The sequence below is a fragment of the Anabas testudineus genome, chromosome 3 (assembly GCF_900324465.2).
Source record: "Anabas testudineus chromosome 3, fAnaTes1.2, whole genome shotgun sequence".
In the NCBI taxonomy this organism is placed as follows: Eukaryota; Metazoa; Chordata; class Actinopteri; order Anabantiformes; family Anabantidae; genus Anabas; species Anabas testudineus.
The window spans coordinates 22804275-22824897 of NC_046612.1; the positions used below are offsets into that span (position 1 = coordinate 22804275).

The window sequence follows — 20623 nt, forward strand, 5'->3', positions numbered from 1 at the left end:
TTATTATATTGGAGGGAAAGCCATCAGCGTAACTGTATAACTCAAACGTTGTTACAGGCCACTGACTCTGATTTTACATAAAAGCTACTTGTTTACTGTGTACAGTGTGCAGCCTGCTGGCTTGATGAGTATAACATGCTGTCCCTGCACCTTCTGGCCAGCTCCAAAGGTAGCTGAACGTAGCTGAAAGTTGGGTTGATACACGAGTAAATATTGAATAATAGTCACTTAATCAGTAGCCGCTCTGTGAGCCTGTACTTGGTGGTGTTTTGACCCAAATTCTAACATTAGTTTGCCAACATGCTCACAGCATACTGATGTTTATGAACTGCAATGTTTACCTTGTTTTCCATTTCATTTTAGCTTGTTAACAAGCTAGATAACACTTAAAGGATATTTCATTTAAGGTCCAGACTGAAATATCTTAATCACTATTGGAAGGTTTACAGTGCAATTTCTGTAACTACTGTATGTGATTACCAGAGTATGAGTCACTCCTGACATTGAAAATTAATTTAAATTGTTTTTATTTGTTAATTTTCTTTTCATTTTTACTTAATTAATGTATGCAATTTAATCTCTCTCATAATCTTGTTGTAAAAACAATTGTTAGCAAGTAGCAAGCATGAGTGTCGTCATGATATTTTACATGACCAGGATGCTTATTCAGACCAACATGTTAATTAGCTATTAAATTAGGGGTTGCATGCATGAAGATAAGAAATTCTGCGTATCACTGTCCCATCCAGTTAGTTTTAGCTCACTAAATATAGCTATTCTTTAGCAAGAGATGTTAGGAAACACTTAAAAACAGTTAAATGAAGTGTTAAGAGTTTTTTTCCTTAACTCCAATTCATCAAACTACTTTGACACCATTAAATTATCTTGAGAACATTGACTTAAATTCTTATTCTTAATAATCAATGTTTGTTTGAGTGATGGACAGAAAACACATTTTGTCCCTTGTCTTTCCTGAGGAAAGACCCTCACAAACTCCATTACCACCAACCAAAACAGCATGCACACATGCGTTACCCATGGCAACCACACTCATCATTGCTTTCTATGAGTCTACTCAGATAGAATACAAAGATAAATCTTGCAGCTGTAAAAGATTGAGAAGTCAATAGGAGTGTGTACGTGTATTTTCATGGGATAGTCCTTTTGACCATTAGGCCACACAGAAAAAAAGTCTCAGCAGCCGCTCTACTACCACTACTACAGCTCTATTTCAATTAGAGTGCCAGTAAGCTGCAGCTATCTCAGGAATTTATCTATCACACTGCAACAAAACAATTCCCTCCTCATCATCATTGTCCTGTCAGTCCCGACAGTAACATTATTCAGTGTTACTCTGAGCACTGGGGTTTGTAAGGAAAGCCCACCTGCGACACTGTCACAATAAACAATACTAGCAGTAGCATCAGGTAGCATTTCCAACGAGAAAGTCTTTGACTTTATGTCTCAGAACTGAAGCAACACTGCAGCTCAGTTCCTCATATTCTCACTTCAGTACAAACACAATGGACAAATTTAACAGCCCTGGAGCGTAGCACGTGTCACCAGGCTTTTTAAATTGAACATGGCTATTCCTACATCAATATCTTAGCAGAGAGTTTTAAATTCAATGTCCGATATGCTTTGGGCAAAACTCAGGCATCATTTGTATAACTGAGATTTGTTTTTAATAAAGGTTCTGTCCTGGATTTATTCTCCATATGATTAAATGTGGGTTCAGTGGTATGAAAAAAAAATTGAGTTATTGAACTGTGAAGTTCAGAGAACTGTAGTGTAAAACTGTAAACGATAAACATATCAACAATTGTTTGTTTCTTTGGGTTTAAAAATGCCTTATTGGAGCTGGTTGTGCCTCTACAAACACATTATGGATTATCTATGCAAGCTTAGTGCAGCCACTGGCAAAGTATTGCAACTGTGAGTCAATGCCAGACCCCACCACTTGCTGAAAATACCAAAACATAAGAAGAAGCTGAAAAACAAAGGGATACAAAACAAATACAGAACCTAAGTCTCTAAGGTCATCATCATACACTGTAATCACCCCACATCATGGTCAATTTCATGCTTCTTTTTAGTAATATTAAAACATGAGTTTTTGGGGGTTTTTTTGGACACTAATGAGTCATTAATTATAAAAGACTATAAAGGAGTACTGCAGCTGTGCCTTTCTTGCAACAGCTACAAGTAAGAAGTAAGAAGAACCAGTCATGATCTTCTCTCGTCACAGTCAGACAAAGAACCACTCTGCAATCTTATGGGAAACCAAGGAATCATTAAGTACTGCTAAAATGTGTTTTTCTGCATTCAATGAGCTTTAGCATTATTTATGCATGAGGTTCCAAGTGTGTTTGCCATTAACATAAGATAATGTCAGCAATTTGCAGTGTGTTTGGAATTACTAAACTGAAGTAAACTGATTTCAGGCAATTAGTTTCAAGTCTAAACTAATTGTAAATGAGCACAAGTGTATTCTTCATTGAACAGTCTGGGGCTATACCCCTACACTTCCTGACAAAACCATACAATACTTTTTACCAACTCTATAGGTACACTTGTACATGAGATCATGATGTGTGGTTTTCGCCATCCTATTTACATAGATGAGGAAGCCAAAGCATTAGAAACACTCTTAATATAATGCACTCCAGTATGATGCTAACACCCACTATGATCTCAATGATAAATACATTGTGGAATTACCAGCTTTCTGACAATTTCAGAAGAAATGGAGAAATGATCACCTTGAAATAATAATAATAATCATAATCATAATAATAATAATACAAAAAGTAGAATTCATGGCAGAGCTGCTTTACTGGATTGTATTAGATTGTGCAGATGAACCTAATAAAGCAGCCAGTCAGTATATATTTTTTACTCAATTTAAACTCAAGTCTCACTCCATCTAAAATGCTGAACTTGTTCAATTCAACCCATTCAAACTCCTTTCAAACAAATTCTAAAAGTAGTATGGATGAATTATATAAGCGGGTCCTCAGCCTGCTGACTGTTGAAAGAAATCATATGAAAGGGGAACTATTTGTCAAAATGAAAATAAACTGAAGACTGCCGCTATCTATTGTGAAGATTACTTTATGCATGGCAGGTCTTTGCAAGTTTTTTGTGGCAGTGTATGGGGAAGCGAAGAGGGGAACAAGTGATCTTAAGGCTCAATCCCCTCCTGAGCTCCTGGAAGTCTCAGGCACTGCTGCTTCCCTGGAGGCTACACAGAACTCAGCAGGCACTTGGCAATCACAGCCCATCAGCATCTCTGCTTTTGCATGGGTGGAATACAAAGCAGTGGATCAGAGAGAAAAGAGAATGAGGCAGTGATTGATTTTTTTTCTCTGTGTGTAGGTGAGAGGTTTAACTTAGCCTTGTGTACTGCTATGGAAAAACTACTAATGCCCTAGTTAAGTTAAGTTAAGTTAAGTTAAGTTAAGTTAAGTTAAGTTAAGTTAAGTTAAGTTAAGTTAAGTTAAGTTAAGTTAAGTTAAGTTAAGTTAAGTTAAGTTAAGATCTCAAAACCACAAGTCGGACAACTGCTATGCTGATTTGACAGTTTTGCTGTGCTGTGGTAAACACGTCTGCTCTAGCTGCCATCATTTGGATGCATCCCGATGACCTACATGGTCCAGGCTAAAACTGATGTAGAGGTGAATGTGTTTTACCAAACCATGCAGTTGTGGAGTAGTAAAGCCAGTAGGCTAGTTGTGTGACTGATGTGTGTGTGTCTATATGTGTGTGATTTGTCATTTAGGATGCCCCCAGGGCAGGGCAGGGCAGGGCAGGGCAGGCTCTTCTAACAATCTGATTAGCTAGCTTTCATTCGATAGCAGGAGGCAGCAGGTCCAGAGACTGTGCTAAAAACAGACATACTAACAGGGGAATAAAGGGGAAATGGTAAATCATTTCAGGAGCAACAAAGTACCAGTCTGGGTTCTTCAAGGGTATCATAGTGTAGCAGTACAAATATCTAAAATCATATCTAATCAGTCACATCTTAAACTGTTGACTAAGTGACATTTTTTGTGACCAAGAGTTGTATCATTTTAAGTAATTCTGTGTATGCAATACACGTCATGCATAATAGCCAGAAATATAACTACTCACCACGACAGCTGAATTAACTTTATGAAACAGCAATCACTAACAAGCAACCTTGATTAGGTTTTTCTCTTATCTTTTGACATATTTAAATACAGAAGATATTTAATACAAATGATAAACACATGCTTTCTGTAAAGTACTACTGTATTTAGCAAAAACAATTATTGCCTTTGGCCCTTATGCAGCTTATCTCTTTAATTCTGTAATTCTTCATGCCACTACATTGCCCACAGCAAGAACACAGTGAGAGCTGGAGGATTTGGTAGAAATGGCTGGTCCTGAGGGGGTTAACCGATTTACTGTTGAGAGAGAATTTTAGAGTGGAGCTGTGTGATCGGCTGTGTCCTCTGGTTTACAGGGATGTCAGCATCTATCTCGTGAACCCAGTGATGAGAGTTGAATCTGCTTTGGACAAATATAGAAACTGTACAGAGCACAGTGGTTTACTGTAGCAAAAGACATTGATGTCCTGCTTTGGAAAAGTGAAGTGCTGTATTGTTTGCATTAGCAGATTATATCACTGTGGTGTCCTGTGTGCTCTCAGCTTGTCGTCAATATTCAATCTGATATTAGTGAACTACAACACCGTTTAGTGGACTAAACAACATGAAGAACCCGCACAGCTCATCATCATTTGGTGTTATGTTTCTGATAGTCCTATTTTGTTCTGGAGTTCACAGTTAGGAACTGAACCAAACACTAAATATAAAACCCACAAATTGCCTTACATGAAACACATTTACATACAAACAAATGACAAGGTTTTAAAAAGCTTGACTCCGTTACAGATTCTGTATTTGCTAATTATAGTAAGTAATTGTTTTGTTATGGTGACTGAGTCACTGCACATTTAATTTTATCCTTCTTGTGGCTTTTTTAAGCTACACACAGTATCTCATTTCATTCATACACACTCTCTCTATTGTCCTCTCTTTTTCTGCCTGCCTCTTACAGCTTCTCCTCCACTCTCTCCTCCCTCTCTCTCCTCCCTCTCTCTCTCCCTCACTCTCTTCTCCTCACTCCCCTCCTACCGTTTGGACTGCAGCAGTCTCTCCTCAGCCTCCTGTCTTTCTCTTAGCAGGCTCTGCAGGTGAAGGATCTCCTTCTGGTAGGAAGCTGTCCTCCCCTCCACTGCCTCCTCCAACGCCGCCAGTCTGGTTGACGCCTGAGTCCGGTACACCTGCACATACACAGACACACACAAACAGGCTGAGGAATGAGATGCGGAGTGTTGCTATGAAAGAGGTGGATTTACATGAAGGACAGCGCAGCAGAGACAACTGGAGTGGAGGAGGTGGAGTTACACACACTGGGACAAGGTGAGGAAAACACACACTAACCTGCAGATGCTATTTAGAGAGTGTGAGTGCATCTGAACTTCTGCTGCTGTTTATTTGGTTTGGGAGATGTGTACTTTCAACAAATAATAGTTTCCTATTGACTTAGACATCTACAAATCTGCAGCTGACAGTTCATAACTACTGCGGTAGTGCAGCGCACACACACTCACACAAGTGGAACACATGTTTATTGTTACTGTGGACAAGCTAAGGCAGAATTTCAGTGAGGACAATAAAGCAAAAGGAGAGCAGAACAAAGAAAACAGAAGACAGAAAACATCATAAGAGAGCAGGAGGAAAAAACAAGATGCAGAAAAAGAAAGAAAAAGATGGTAGATTGTGTGCTGGAGGTCTGTGCTCTGCAGCTGGAGAAAGAGGAGATTCAGAGGTGAGAAAAACAAGGTCTGAATAAGGACAGACAATGTGTGTGCTTGCCTTCTCTCAACCTATTTATTGTGTGTGTGTGTGTGTGTGTGTGTGTGTGTGTGTGTGTGTGTGTGTAAGAGTTTATCACTCTGGGTATAAAGGGTATAACAAATAAGTTATGTTGACTCCTTCACCTCACATTTTAAAAGATGATTGAGCAGCTGACTTGTATGAATTATATGATGAGACATTTTAACATGATAGTTAAGCAAAGTATCCTTATTTAATACTGGTAATGAATTCATCTATAAAGCTGCCCTGTCTCTTCTTTTAAATCTAGTAGCAATGGTACCAGAGGACCAGAGGACTGGTGAAGTGTAATTATCCAAACGTGTTTACACAAAGCATGTTTAACTGTTGTAGCATGTTGTACATGCCTGGCAGCAGGTAGCTTATATAAACAGTTTTTTAAATTAAGAAGTGAAGTTGATGCAACTAGATAATTGTGCTCTTCACTAGCCCATTTGTGAACTATACTATACTATACTATACTATACTATGCTATACTATGCTATACTATACTATACTATATAAACAAGTAGAGAGAGAATAGAGAAAATATGAAAACATCCTATGTTTTTCACCTACATGTAGCCTACAGTATGTGACCTTATCTAAGGATAACTGTCTGGGACACAGAGAACCAATTTTCTCACAACTGCAGGAACTCCAGGGGGTGTTTCTGTTACCAGTATATGACATTTTCTGGATGTGTGATTTCTTCTAGATAGCCAGAAATTGTTAAAAAAAGACGTGTTAGCACTTTTTTCTCAGTAAATAAATGCAATAGTCGAAAATAATTAAAGTATAGGTAATCATTATCGGTAATGCATTACATCATTATATTCACAAACATTTACCCATTTTCATTATGTGTATCATAACCTTCTGAATCAGAGTTCATATCTAGAATTTGTACATTTGAGGATTTACCAGCCCTTTGTAGATTTCTTGCTTCCAACTGACAGATTTCATTTACATGTTATGTCCTGTCCTTGCTAAAGACAGTCTAATCTCTCTTATCATTTATTATGGCAGATGTGACCAAAGAATGTTCATTAATTCAATAAATGCATGAATGAAGTCTAAACTAGTCCGGAACAGCCAGGTCTTGATATCATTTTGGTACATGTGAAATAGGATATCACAGTTTCCAAGACTTCAAGCTCAATGTCTAAATGTTTTAACTTACTTACAGGTTGTGTTTTCTGTCTTAGGTTTGGGTCTAAGTAATGCCATTTATTCTGTTACATTTATCCCTGGCTCTGACTGATACCAGTTCTGGGGTTCCCACATGACAGACTTATATTCACATTTAGCTTTAAGAGGGACTTTCTTCTTTTACTGACTGTTGCATGTCTAACTTCAGTCACTTAAAGCTCTGAGCATCTTTCTTTTAGCAATCACAAACTCATAAATTAATGAATCATCAGACTAGCAACAGTTAAAATTTTTAAGGTTGTGTTTTTTACTCAACCAGCTGCTCAAGTGCGGGTTATGTTAGACAGGCTACTCTGTTTCCACATGAATGCAAGAGGCCACAAATTGCAAGTAGTGTTTCAGCAGGGCAGACAAATGCAAACTGCGATTTAAGCAGTCAATCACAGTGTCGCAAGTAATGTGTCTGTCTGATTAAGTATCTGACCTGCCTTTTATTTACTGACGCCTTTCCAAACACTGACTATACAGCTATAAGAGCAGGCTGGTGTGTGGGTTTGTGTGTGTGTCTGAAAGAAGACAAAGGCAAGAATGACTAACAATACAATACAGCTCTGAATCACCCTGGAGCAGCATAATCAATAAGCCCTCACAGAAACAGAAAACTAATCTACATATAGTTAAAACTCAGTACATACACATGGCACATCTGTGTTAACCTTTACTTAGACTTGACCTTCCAAAGAGCTGCGCAAGCAACACAGTTTTGCCCACTTAATCATGCAGAAGCCACCACTTCTCTAGAGAGCAGTATCTAAATGGTTATTAGGTGGCAGCATGTCATCAGGCACCACCCTACGTCTGATGTACTTAGAGGCTGTCTACAATGACAGGCTGCTTTCCTTTTCCCTAATTCATGACGACGAAAGATTGGAAGCTTCAAGACTGAGCATCATCTTTACAAGTCAAAGCTCAGATTCTGTGTGTGTGTTTGAGAGTCTTACAAAACCTAATCAAGCAACAACATACTGACAGGGTACCCTAAATCTGTCCGTGAAATAACTGATATCTTTTCATTTAATTAAATAATTTGTTTGTGTTAGTTCATTGAGGAAATTAATCACAGAACATATTTCCAGTGCACACAGAGAGAACTCAAACACACAGAGCAGAACACAAGATCAAACAAGATCAAACATATGATACGAATTGGCTAATGCCAGACACGTTCAAGCTGAACTCGTTCACTTGAGAGTTCAGGAACAGCACGGTGCCGACTTTGCCTTGGTGGCTATAACGCCCTGCTGAAGTGGAATCTAAATATTCATCTGAAACGGTAACTGGGCACTTGGCCAGATATGAGCCTTAGCCCTGAATATGGTTCTAGCTCTTTCCTCAGCCAGCATGCTAATTCCCAGTTGTGTTTAGTAATGAATTGACTTGGTATTATACTGTAGTGTGGAGGACTATAATCTGGGTAGCAAAATGTTGTTTGCCTGAATCTCTATAAGCCCCCCAGGGAGGCAGCAGGGTGCCAGCATCAGCCCAGCTAAAGCAGTGACATTTAGCCCTCACAACAAGCTGAGCTGAGCAATGCCAAACCAATATACCCCTCCTCCTAGCTGTAGCCAAGAGGCTGGCTGACCTTCACACAATGACAACAAAAATACTAAAAAATTCAGAACAGACAAGTATCATACTACAACCTGGTGTGGAACTGTGGCTGTATTACAGGTGTTTTTTTTATTTATTACTTTGTCCAGAGGGTCTAGTTAGCACAGTTCACTTTGACTATTAACATTGAGATTTTCCCAGTACAAACACTGTATGTGGCTGATCAACAAGTTACTTATCAGCAAAGATTTACTTTGCTTTAACACTTACCATGTCTACCATGGACAGATCTCTATCTAGTAAAAAAGGACTCTTTAAGATAAGGGCAAAAACATCTTTTATATAGCAGGGAAATGTACAGAAGTGGAACAAAGGTTTTAAGAATGACAAAAATATAAATTTTCACCAAGTCTACTGCCTCAGTCTTGTAAATGCTTGTAATAATACCTCACTATAAAATCTAAACACAGAGGCTGCAAGCCTAAATACAAATTAAATAAAAAATAATATTTGTATCATCATTTATACTGTTCACCACAGTGTTAAAATATCATTTAAAACCTCAGTTGAAATTTAGCAACTACATTAATTGTAGGTTAAAATTGAGGAACAGCAGAGATTCAACTTCCAACTACATTTGACTAACAGACACAGGAGTTGTCCCTCAGCATATGCAGCAGCTCACAGAGAAGTCCTAATGCACCACACTGCAGTGTGTATGCTTGTTATCAAATTATATGGGAATCAAGATAGAACACGTATCCTCTTCATCTCATATACTGCCTCCATGTCCCACCCTCTCCCCTCTTTCTTAGAATGTGGATTTTTGATGATAGCTTTGACCTTTGCTGTCAGAACATCTGCGTGCTGAATGCTTCTCTCATTGATCTAAAGGATTACGTTCATGCTGCTATTGACAGATCTTTCATCCTTGTTGGTAAACTTATTAAGCTATTGACCAGTTAAAATGTATGGTGTAGCTATCAGATGGTCTGGCTAGATATAGTCCATTGAAAAAGAGCACAAGAAGATGTTTAGCCGCTCATGATAAAGACATTCAGCTATTTTGTTGAAGAAGACTGTAACTCCTTTTGAACCATCCTAATCAAAATGTAGAGCATGTAAGTAGAACAAGCAGCAGAGCTAGCAGTAAACAACTGCTATCTGTAATACAACAGATCTGTGCTGCAGAAAAAAGACTAGTAATTCCTAAATGTATTTTTTCCATGTCCATCTCTAGAATATTAACAGTCAAAAGTTAGGACATATGTAGAAATGACAGAAAAGCAGATTTTATAAGAAGTTGATCAGAAATACAGTGTAGACATTGTTACTAGTGTAAATGTCTATTTAGCTTTTTTCAAAAGAATATTTGCATAAACATACAGAGGCCTATCATCAGCAAACTGTCTTCTATTAGTACATTATGTTTGCCAATTCAAGTTTATTGATTTTTAAAGGATAACTGATCATTAGGAAACCACCACAATGATGGTAGCACAACTGAAAACGTGTATCTTTTGAAGAAATACATGATGATTTCAGTGTTTTTCCTACAAAGGAATAAGGCTCCACTGCTTGCCTGCAGCAGGTCAATCTGTTTTGTTCATTTTTTGTTCCTGCAATGTGTGTCTCTCTTACAATGTGTGTACTTGTTTCCTATCGGGTGCAGTAAGGTCTGCTTGACGCAAGGTCTCATGTTGTTGAATTTTAGCTGCACTATGGTACTGCTTCATTACATCTGCTTTGGTTTGCCTTTGCTAATGACACAAGACAGCCAGTTTCAGTAGAAAAGGTTAATCTGTTTACACACACACATACACACTGATGCTTTGTAGCTTTGCAGCAATATCTGAGCTATTGCTGCAGGGGATTTAAACAACATTAGGATCTGTAAATTAATTAATTGGATAAAAGTAAATTTGTAAGGTGTTGATTAGAATAATGATGGGCTGGCAGATAGACAAAAGTTTTGAGAATGACACAATTACAGAGTTAGGTTTGCTGCCTTGGCGTTTAGATCTTTTTGTCAGATGTTATAGTGGAGTATAATTACAAGCATTTCAAGAGTCAAAGACTCATTGACAAGACCAAGGCAGCAGGTTTTGTGAAAATTGATATTCGTGTCATTCTCAAAACTTATGGCCAAGGCTGTACACACTAATGGCAAATTGTTGACATAAAAAGCATAAAATCCCCTGAATGCTATGGGGAAAATGTGATTAGTAGAATCAGACCACATTTTCCCCATAGCATATGCAGCAGTATAAATGCAGGTAAACACAGTGTTTGATCTTGTTCATCTTGCCAGGATCTATGCAGAATATTGACTGCTTTGCACTTCTAGTTGTAAAGGTCCAGATCCAACAGAGTGCCTGAAGCTCGCTGTTGAATAGACTTCTGTAGCTGTGATAATGCAATGTAGATTTTGCTTTTATCTTGGTGGTAAAAGACTGCTCCATCATGCAACAAAACTTGTTGATCAAAACACAGGTTCAGAAAAATATCTGGCAGAGATTTGTAGAATAATTTAATCTTATACCTAATAAATTTTTACCATAGGGAAATGTTTCTCTGGTTTGAGCTCTTAAGAGACCATTTCATCATGCAACAAAACTATAATTAAGGTATTGTTAGTTTCAGAAGATCTACTTGGTTAGGTTCAGGGAAAGATCATGGTTTGGGTTCAAATAAGTACTTTGCTACAGCTTAGGGGCGCCTCGTCATTTTGGCTATAATGATGACAAAATAGTTATCATTATGAAAGAGTCATGACCAACAAACCCATGTTAAAGCCTGATGTTTTGGTGATTCAACCACAGATTTTTCCACCCAACAGGATAATACCATCACCTGATTTACTCCTTTGTCATAAAACCAGAGCCACTCGTGTGTTTTGTAACTTCACTGTAAACATACCATTGACCACTGTAGTTGCTATATAATTTCTCAGTTTTTGTTTTTGAAACTGTCAGAAAGGAGATAAATCCATTAAATGTTTATTAGTTATTAATTAGAATTCATGGCAGAGCGGCTGTATTGGATTGCATTTGACCCAGGGTAGCCAACCCTAGTCCTCGAGAGCCACTGTCCTGCTGGCTCTCCAGCTATCCCTGCCCTACACTCTGTTGTATTTACCTCAGTGAAACCTCCTTTTTAAAGCTCTATAAGTGTTCTGATTCAGTGAAAGAATAATCCAGATGGTAAAAACTTTATATAATAGCTTGGTTAAAGATCAATGAGAACGCCTTTTATACTTGAGCGATCAACCAGACAAGGTTGCCCATTTAGTCCTCTCCTCTTTGCAATCGTTTTCAAGCTTCATGCCCAAGGAAAAAGCAATTAGTTGCTGGTAATTTTTATGTACAAAAACAGCAGACATAACCCATACATTATGAGGTCATTACAGATGTGGAACCAAACATTTTGATAGTCTATGCAAGGCAGTTTAAATTTTAGAATGGTTTGCTTGTGACCCTTGAGTTCCTCTAAACCAACATGAAAAAAAAACAAAACACATTTAAACACTGGGCCCTTAGTGGGATCAAAGTGTACTGCACTTGTTAATCAAGGCACCAGAAAGCATTTCCAGGAAGTTTATGAACAATTTCAGTTTGCAGTATTAAGATATTTATGACATAGGGATTGTATTGGTCACAATTCAAACCATTACCTAGTAATTTTGCACAGACATTTTTAGGATGCTAAAAATTGTAGTCAAAAGTGAAGCTACAGTGGGACAGCTCCAAAATATACATAGATTAGCCAGAACAAAAAAAACAAACAAACAAACTGGTGGTTTTACTGTTGTGCTGGACAGTGATCATCATGGGCAAAATTTAACAGTGGCCATAATCAACAGGTCTCAGAGCACACATTGCAGCGGGGGCTGCATAGCCACAGACTGGCTGAAGTGCCTATGCTGTCAGCACAAAGAGAACTACAGAAACATATTTTTGGTTTGTCGTTAAATGCAGTCTTGATATTTTTTATTGTAACTTGTTATGAGACAGAAAAGTGGTTTGAACACAGTAAGATATGAGGTGCTAGAACAAGAATTGAATGAATACAGAATAAAGGTGCACATAGTGTTTAAATAGAAAAAACTCAGCAAGCTCATCTTCCAGTTTTGTGTGACTAGATAGGACATTTCTAGTTCCATCTGAGATGTTAAATAAATCTGGACTTCGATATCTTTCTCAAAAAAACACTGCATTCGAAACTCTGTGGGTGAGCAATAGAATCCATAATTATTACGCAGTCCAGTTCACCCTGACATCTACTGTACAGAAGAGTGACTCTCTAGTGTTTAGCAGAGAACAATGTAATAATCTAGTGTATGGGTACCACAGAAAGATATAAGTGGATCTCTAAATGACTCTGAGGATCAGAAAAACTGTTGAATTCACTCTAGCCTCAACCTTACTGCAGTCTTCTAATTCCTAAATGTTAAATGTCTCCCTAGGGTTATTTCTTGTCCAGAGAAGCTACAGCACATCAAGTGTTTCAAATCAATGTACACTTTTCAAATGTAATATATTTACCTTAGAGACCAACTAACAAGTCAGTTGAGCAGTCAGTTAACCAATCTGTCAGCACACTATCAATCAACTGCAACTGCTCAGTCAGAAAACATAGACATAATGGGAAGCTGTTCTACTAATGTCTGTATAATATTAGATCTGGCTTTACAGACATCTATCCATCAACCTTTCTGTGAGTCTAAATCCCATTGTACCTCTCTGCCATACCACCATAAAACGTTATTAATTCATATCACAACCATAGCAGTTTGGTAACCTACAGTAGCAGTTATACCCAGGGTTGTTCAGAGGGAGACACTGTACACTACTAACTAGAATGTTATACAACACCACAGAATATATGGAAATATTTGTTTAGACTGTTTTTACTGCAGAACCATTATCCTGGACTTCATTAGTTTTGATTAAATGACCAAATAACCTGCCACATGGGTATACTGTATGTTTAAAGAGAGACGTGATCTATATTAAAAAGTAATGTATAGCATACATTTGCATTTCACTCGCCATTTAGAGCAAAGAGCAGATAAAAAGAATATGCACCTACATTAGTATTCTGCATGCACTGTTTACACTACACCCAGCCTTTTATCCTTATCTGGATACAAGATGGTACTGCAAAGAAGAAGACACCGTTCGACACAACTTAAACAACCCGAATACGCCTTAGCAGCTCATCACCACAGTCTTCCACTGCTGCTATCAGTTAGGGGATGTGATCATGGAGATTATGTTTCAATGCTTACAATAATATTTCAACTCCTTTATAAAAGAGGAGTTAATTCAAGCATGCTGTCAGCATACAGTACTGTGCTTCTTTCAAATTAAAAATAAGTGAGTGTGCTTTCAGTGTAATTTTTGTGCACAATTCAAAGATAAGAAGAAATTAGACTGTACTTAAGTATACTTAACTAGAATTACTAACACAGAAAGGTCTAAATATATTGCCTTATACTTCTGAGTACTTTTGATCAAGATATACAGTACTCTTACACATAAAGTTAAAGTATATGTTTTTGTAGTTTGGGGTGGAATAGCTTAGTGTAAATAGTACATGAGTAGAACTGAATCTGATGTTTCATGTCACAGTGTGACAGTATTATTAGTAAACCTACAAATTCACTTTTATTATACATGTACTTCACAGGACATAAAATAAAACTGAGATGGAGAGCACCTTTAACCATTACATAACCACAACATCTACAGTGGCAGAAGTTGTTGTGAATCATATCTTCACTAACCAAGTTCACTAATCAATGACTAGTGATTAAGAGTGTGACCTGCACATTTAAGCACATTTAATTTGGCCTGATTGGTTTACAAACTACAAGTTTGACCTTGAGTAACCAGAAGGTTTGTCTGATGTGTGAAACTACTATAACCCTGAACTACAGTAGAACTAAACACAAAACACATTTCTGACAACAGCAGAGCAGTAAAACATAATAAGTTGGACAACAGCTGAGTAAATACAGAATACAAGCAGATGAAATTACTTATGTTTCAAAAGATTCCCAAAAGGGTTTGCACATGTCTTATGACATAAGAAATGCATTGTAAGAGCTTAAAGGACATTTTACATTTAATTCTGGTGATAAAGCTGAATATCTGCTTGCAACCTAAACTCCATTTGATAATTTTAGAACAATTGTAACCTCATGATTCATAACAAGGAGCTGAATTTCTCTAGCACAAGCCCAGTACTGTACTGTAGCCTAACTTTTTATTTTGTGTGGGGGTTGCCATGTGGAAACTGGGAGATTTCTGACATCTTTCTGACATTTTTCAGAAGGCTTTTTAACTGAACAGACTGGTAGTTGAAATATTTAAAAGTCAGCAAGTCACAGAGAGACCTGCTGGGTAATTGCCAATGCAACAAGCACCTATTCAATCTATATTTCATGGTCATGAATGAATGAATAGCTTTTCTTTATATAGCAACTTCCTGACAGGAGGGGGACTTGTTAATGACTAAATATTCAGGTAAAGTAAAAAATAACAGCAATAAGGTAACGGCACTCTGTGAGACTGAAAGGCCAGATTTAGCAGCTGCTGTAGATCACCTTGACTGATTCTCACATCTGGGGGATTCATGATTGAGTCGTGCAATACCCTAGCAAATATAAGGCATAACAGGACAATTTACTATACTTGCAGGATATCCATATAAGCATGGATTTCTGAGCCACAAATACATTTTGATGTGCTTAAAACACATTCTATGAATGAACACATCCCAAAAGGATGTTTAGGTCACTAGAAGAACTACTGTATAGAAAACAGCTTATTCTTCTGGATGTAATTAGGACAGCTAATTTGTCTTTAAGGACAACGTTTCTCCCACAACCCTCAGCCAGGGAGGCCTAAGTTCTGGTCTACAAAAAAAGCTCAATAGTTCCCCTATAACAGAAGCAAGGGGGCCCTTCCAAAAAAAGGGCTAGAGTGACCCTCTGCAGCTTGAACTTCACTAATAGCAGTCTTCAAGTGCTGTCAGATTGTGTCCCACTGCATCTATTGGCTCGTTAACCTCACTACTGCTCCAGTTAAACAATGTCTCTTGCTACCATGCCACAGTGAAAGCTACTTATGGTACTGTTCATCTGAGGCAGACACAGTCATATACAGACAAAATGAGAAACAAAAGAGTTAAAAATGAGTGACTGTATATTTCTCTACCTGTAAAAATTTGGGATTCCTATTTCATCTTTTGCTGCAGGCTATTTCAGAGAAGAGAGCATAAAAAGTCTGTTACCACTTTATCTATAGAGGCAAGTAGGACTTGAAAAAAATCTGCTGATGGCATTGTGAAGTTTCTATCCTCATTCAATTTTAATAGAGCAGAAATACAAACAATTTAAACAGGATGTTTTAAAAGCAATACATACAATTTCTGGATTTGCTAAGTAGCAAATAGAATTTTTTAAATAGAAATTGGGTTTAAGAGCATAAGAATGAATTTACAGCCTTTTCCCTGCTACTGAGAAGATACCTTTTTTATCGGATGACCCAAATCTAAACTTTAGCGTCTTGAGAAACTGTCCAAGGAGCACAGGAATGAAGACCCTTGTCAGTTATCACCACCAAGGTTATTTCTGTTGGAATACAGCTTTGACACAGCACACCAGTACATCACCACCCGGAAAGTATCACTGTGATTTCAGTAGCTTGAGTGGAGAGTATTTCTCATCTAATCCCATGTCTAGAAGTTTATCTGACAATACGACATGATGGCCTTCTGAAAATTACAGACCTGCTGCTAAGCATCCAGTGCTTTTGTGTGATCACAGCTATTTCAGAAGAAGGGACAATCTAAGAAATCCACAGAGAGGTAGTTTTGCTTTAACAAGAAAAAAAAAAAGAGTCTGGTGTCCTAGCCCCCAGTGGTGAGTTATCAGAGAACCTATCATGACTTGGATACACTTTGTAATAACAATGTGACAGTAAAGGTGGAAATTGATCTATATCATATTGAAATCACCATTAATGATGCTGTTGCAACAGTCTGCTGTTGGTTGTATGTTTTGGTTTATCATTTGTCATTATGTAGGCCTAGTTGTTGTATTTGTGAGAATAAAGTCACCCGTATAGTCCCACTGTTTTAAACCTTAACCATACTGCAAAACAGGGACAAGAAAATCAGTGGAATCGACTAAACTTTGCCTGTTTACTTAATATCAATATGTGTTTTGCTAATGTAATCCTAGTTAATTCAACTTAAAATTCCTAGTTTCAATTTTCAGACCACTTTTCAACTTATAAACATGAGTCTTCTCATGTTGATCTTTCAACTGAGTGGATGGAATCAACTGCTCAGTTCACTGACTGGGGTAAGAAACAAAGCTAGCAGATTTCCCAGCATGCATTGTTAAAGTAAAGAGTTAAAGCATTTATTTTTGTAGTTCTAAAGACCCATTCATGATAGAAGCTTCCTGTGGGTCTTTAAAACATAATCAATTGTTTATTTTCATAATGAAAACAGAGCTAGTCCATGGTGAATTCAGCCCCTGGCTGCAGACACTTAATTTAAAAGTTATTTGTGTGCAAATTTTGGTACAAATTTACTGAAACAGCTGCAACTTAAAGTTCTTTACATCGAATAAAAAAATGATTTTTAAAATGTTAAAAGGAAGCTCTTCTCTAACAACAGTCTATATGACATAATAATTACAATATGCTACTTGAGCTACACTATGAATAGCATATGACTCCATTCTGCTCCACCCATTCTCCCCTCCCTGCTCTGCCACACTCTAGACAGTCCTTCAGGTGTAAGTCATTATGAAATTACAATAAATAAAAATGCTGCAAAACCTATTAATCAAGTTGAAATCAATATAAATTTTCTCAAAGGTCGGAAGAGAAAGACTCAAAAACATTTAGAAGCAGATATACAGCTCTAGAAAAAAGTGGAAGACCACTGCAATTTTATTAATTAATTTAATATAGCATCTGATCTGATGATAACGTCATTCCATACCAGTGTTTGATGTCCTACACTAGCACATCTAATTCTGCTGCATGAGGCATTGAGTAGGTGATCACCTGAATCCTGTTTGATTTTTTGCAGAAGGAATGGTATACAGTTACCCAACAGCAATGTGAAAAACTGGTGGAGAGCAGCTTAAACGCATGAAAGCAGTAATTCCAAATTGGGTTTATTCAATCAAATGATTTCTGAATGTTCTTTAGCGTGAACATTATCACTACTTTCTTTACACAATTCAGAAGATTTCTTTTAGTTTCTTAGTATAGATTTTCTTTGAATTATTAAAATTCTGCAAACACTGTGTTTTCCTTATTTTGATGTGTTGTCATTTCCTTTAAGTGTATATTCTAAATAACAATAGTTAATTTGGAATGTAGGAGAAATACTGTCAGCAGTTCACAAAAAAATAAAACAAAGATGTTAATTTCACCAATATATGCGCCTATAAAAGATAAAACCTGATAGACTAATTATTTTGCAGTGGTCTCCCTATTTTTTTCCAGCACTGTATCTGCACCTTTCCACAATGATATGTTTTGGAACATACTAAATTAATATCTGAACAAAGTTACAATCTGTAGCTTTAAGTCAAGATAATATCTTGAGTTGGCTGTACATTTTCAAAACTCATAATACTACCAATTTAACCTAAAGTCAACACTATCGCAAACTGAATTTATGAATATAAGTGGTAGCTATTTCAAAGCAAGGAGTTGCTATTTTTAGAAGGCAAAAAGTGCAACATCTGCTCAATAATGATGTTTTCATATTTATTCATCTCTATATTAATGCTAACGAAAATCCTAATATTTCAGTATAAACAAAACTGAATAACATTTCTTTAAACTAAAAAATGACATTGCTCTGCAGTTTTAAATCCTAACGTAAACAGGTCTTTATATCATTAAACAGGGGGGAAAAAACTAAAGGCAACTATGTGAAAGTTGCATTGTAGACAATAAATATTGAATCGATGAAGAATGTTGAAGAAGCAGCTGTCCCTACTACCTCTTTCCAAAGATCAATAGCATTACTGGCTTTTTCTTTGCTACAAAGGGCTCTGGGATGACACCCTGATCCAACCCCCAAACCATAAATCATTCATTAGCAGCAGGTACAGAAAATAGAAGCAGTCAGAGAATAAGGCTGAGCCATGACCTTTACCTACTGGGCAGAGATACACCAAATACTGTAGTCAAAAACATCTGCCTGTTGCAGTGCCATCTCTACCATTTTGGTTAAAGGTGCTTGTAATGCTTTCCCAGATAAAGATTATTATCCATCTGACTCAATCTGTCTCTGTGTCTGTCTCCCCTTTCAAAGAACATGACTCGAAGATGAGCTGTCCTCAGGCTGAGTTAGAGGAGAAGGACCGTCCTCCACCAGAGGAATTAGAGTGTAAAATCTGTTACCAGCGCTACAATGCCCACAACCGTAAGCCTAAGATCCTGGACTGCCTGCACAGGGTCTGTGCCCGCTGCCTCATTAAGATCCTGGACATTGCTGATGGTGCAGGCAGCATTTCCTGCCCCTTTTGTCGACATCAAACTGAAATCACAGAGTATGAGGTGTCAGGGCTGCCTGACGATGCTAACATCATGTCCCACTTAGCAATACGTGACAAATCTTGGAGCTCCGAACAAAACAGAGAGGTGGTACTGACTCCAAAGAGTTTCTCCTCCTCCAGCCCATCTCGCAACTCCTCCAACTGCTTGGTCATCACCATCATGGAAGTGCAGAGGGACTCACAGCATTCCCCAAACCACAACAGCAGCTCTGACATCTATACTGAGCAGAGCCTGGACTCGGTATCAGTGGGCTCAACCGGGCCGGCTGATCAGGACGCCCTTTCAAAGTTCTGTAATCATGTCCCACGCATCCTGGTGTGGCTGCTGGGTTTCCTATACTTTGGCTCACTGCCTCTAGGAATCTATTTGTTGGTGATCCAGAGAGTGACTCTGGGCATTGTATGTGTAAGTTTGGTTCCATCAAGCCTGACAGTTTGCCTCGTCTATGGATTCTGCCAGTGTCTGTGTCAGGGTATGTGTGACTGCTCATCTAGAGGCTGACACCACGCTACCAAACTGGTGCTGTTAGCATGGGAAAAAGTCAAAAGCTGGAAACAGATATCTCGTTTGTCAATAGGAAGCCCAAAGTTGAAATGATGCTCATTTCCAAACAGGACATGACCAGAATGGACAAATCAGAAGACCACCTTCAGTGATGGTCTGTGCTTTTAGGATGACTGCTAAAGCTCAGGAACCAATTTTGCCAGAGCCTCTGACAAGCAGCACCTATACCTACATTTCTGTGATGTGTTCTGTGTATGACTTAGTGTAACACATTTTTTGAGTTACAGCACATGCCAGCACTCAAGTCCTGGGCCCTCATGTATCAACTAACTGTGTACCAAAAATCATTTTATGTTTTATGTTTATGTACAATAGGAAATCTGAATTCGTTTTCATTTTTCAAAACGTACATTTTGGTTTAGCTGTAAACCATTTAACCATTTTTCATCACAGCACCTTGTGATTTAAAAATGAGCACTAAAAATAAAGTACCAAATATGTAAAATAACATGGGCATTTTAATTAAGAAATTAATTTGTGAGATTATTTATTTGAATCGTCCACATTACATATTTGTGTATTTAATTGGCTTTCTCAATGTATACAGCACAGTACGTTCTGAATTTGCAAATAACTGCAAATATGTGTTTTGATATTAGTGTGCCTTCTTCACAACTATAAGGGAGCAATTATATGAAGTAAGTAATAGGTGCACCGAAATCTATTGGTTGAAATCAGTCTGTTAAAACTACAGCTCTGAAAAAAAGATTAGAGACCACTGCAATTATTTTACATAAGATAGCATCTATATGATAATGACATTCATTCCATACCAGTGTTTAATGTCCT

At 37.6% G+C, this 20623-nt stretch overlaps 2 protein-coding genes across 2 annotated transcripts in view; one reads left to right on the forward strand and one right to left on the reverse strand.

Annotated features, from left to right (window-relative positions):
- cep89 (centrosomal protein 89) overlaps positions 1-20623 on the reverse strand; it is a 41300-nt gene that overhangs the window by 3758 nt on the left and 16919 nt on the right. Inside the window, exon 17 of the mRNA XM_026379168.1 lies at positions 5163-5311. Within this exon, the coding sequence (XP_026234953.1) occupies positions 5163-5311 (149 nt within the window). The remainder of the gene's footprint in view (positions 1-5162; positions 5312-20623) is intronic.
- Positions 5343-19896, forward strand: zgc:165481 (uncharacterized protein LOC100073327 homolog). The gene is made up of 2 exons (XM_026379169.1): positions 5343-5450; positions 19026-19896. The coding sequence occupies exons 1-2, from the start codon at positions 5387-5389 to the stop codon at positions 19769-19771; spliced, it is 810 nt and encodes a 269-aa protein (XP_026234954.1). The 5' UTR covers positions 5343-5386; the 3' UTR covers positions 19772-19896.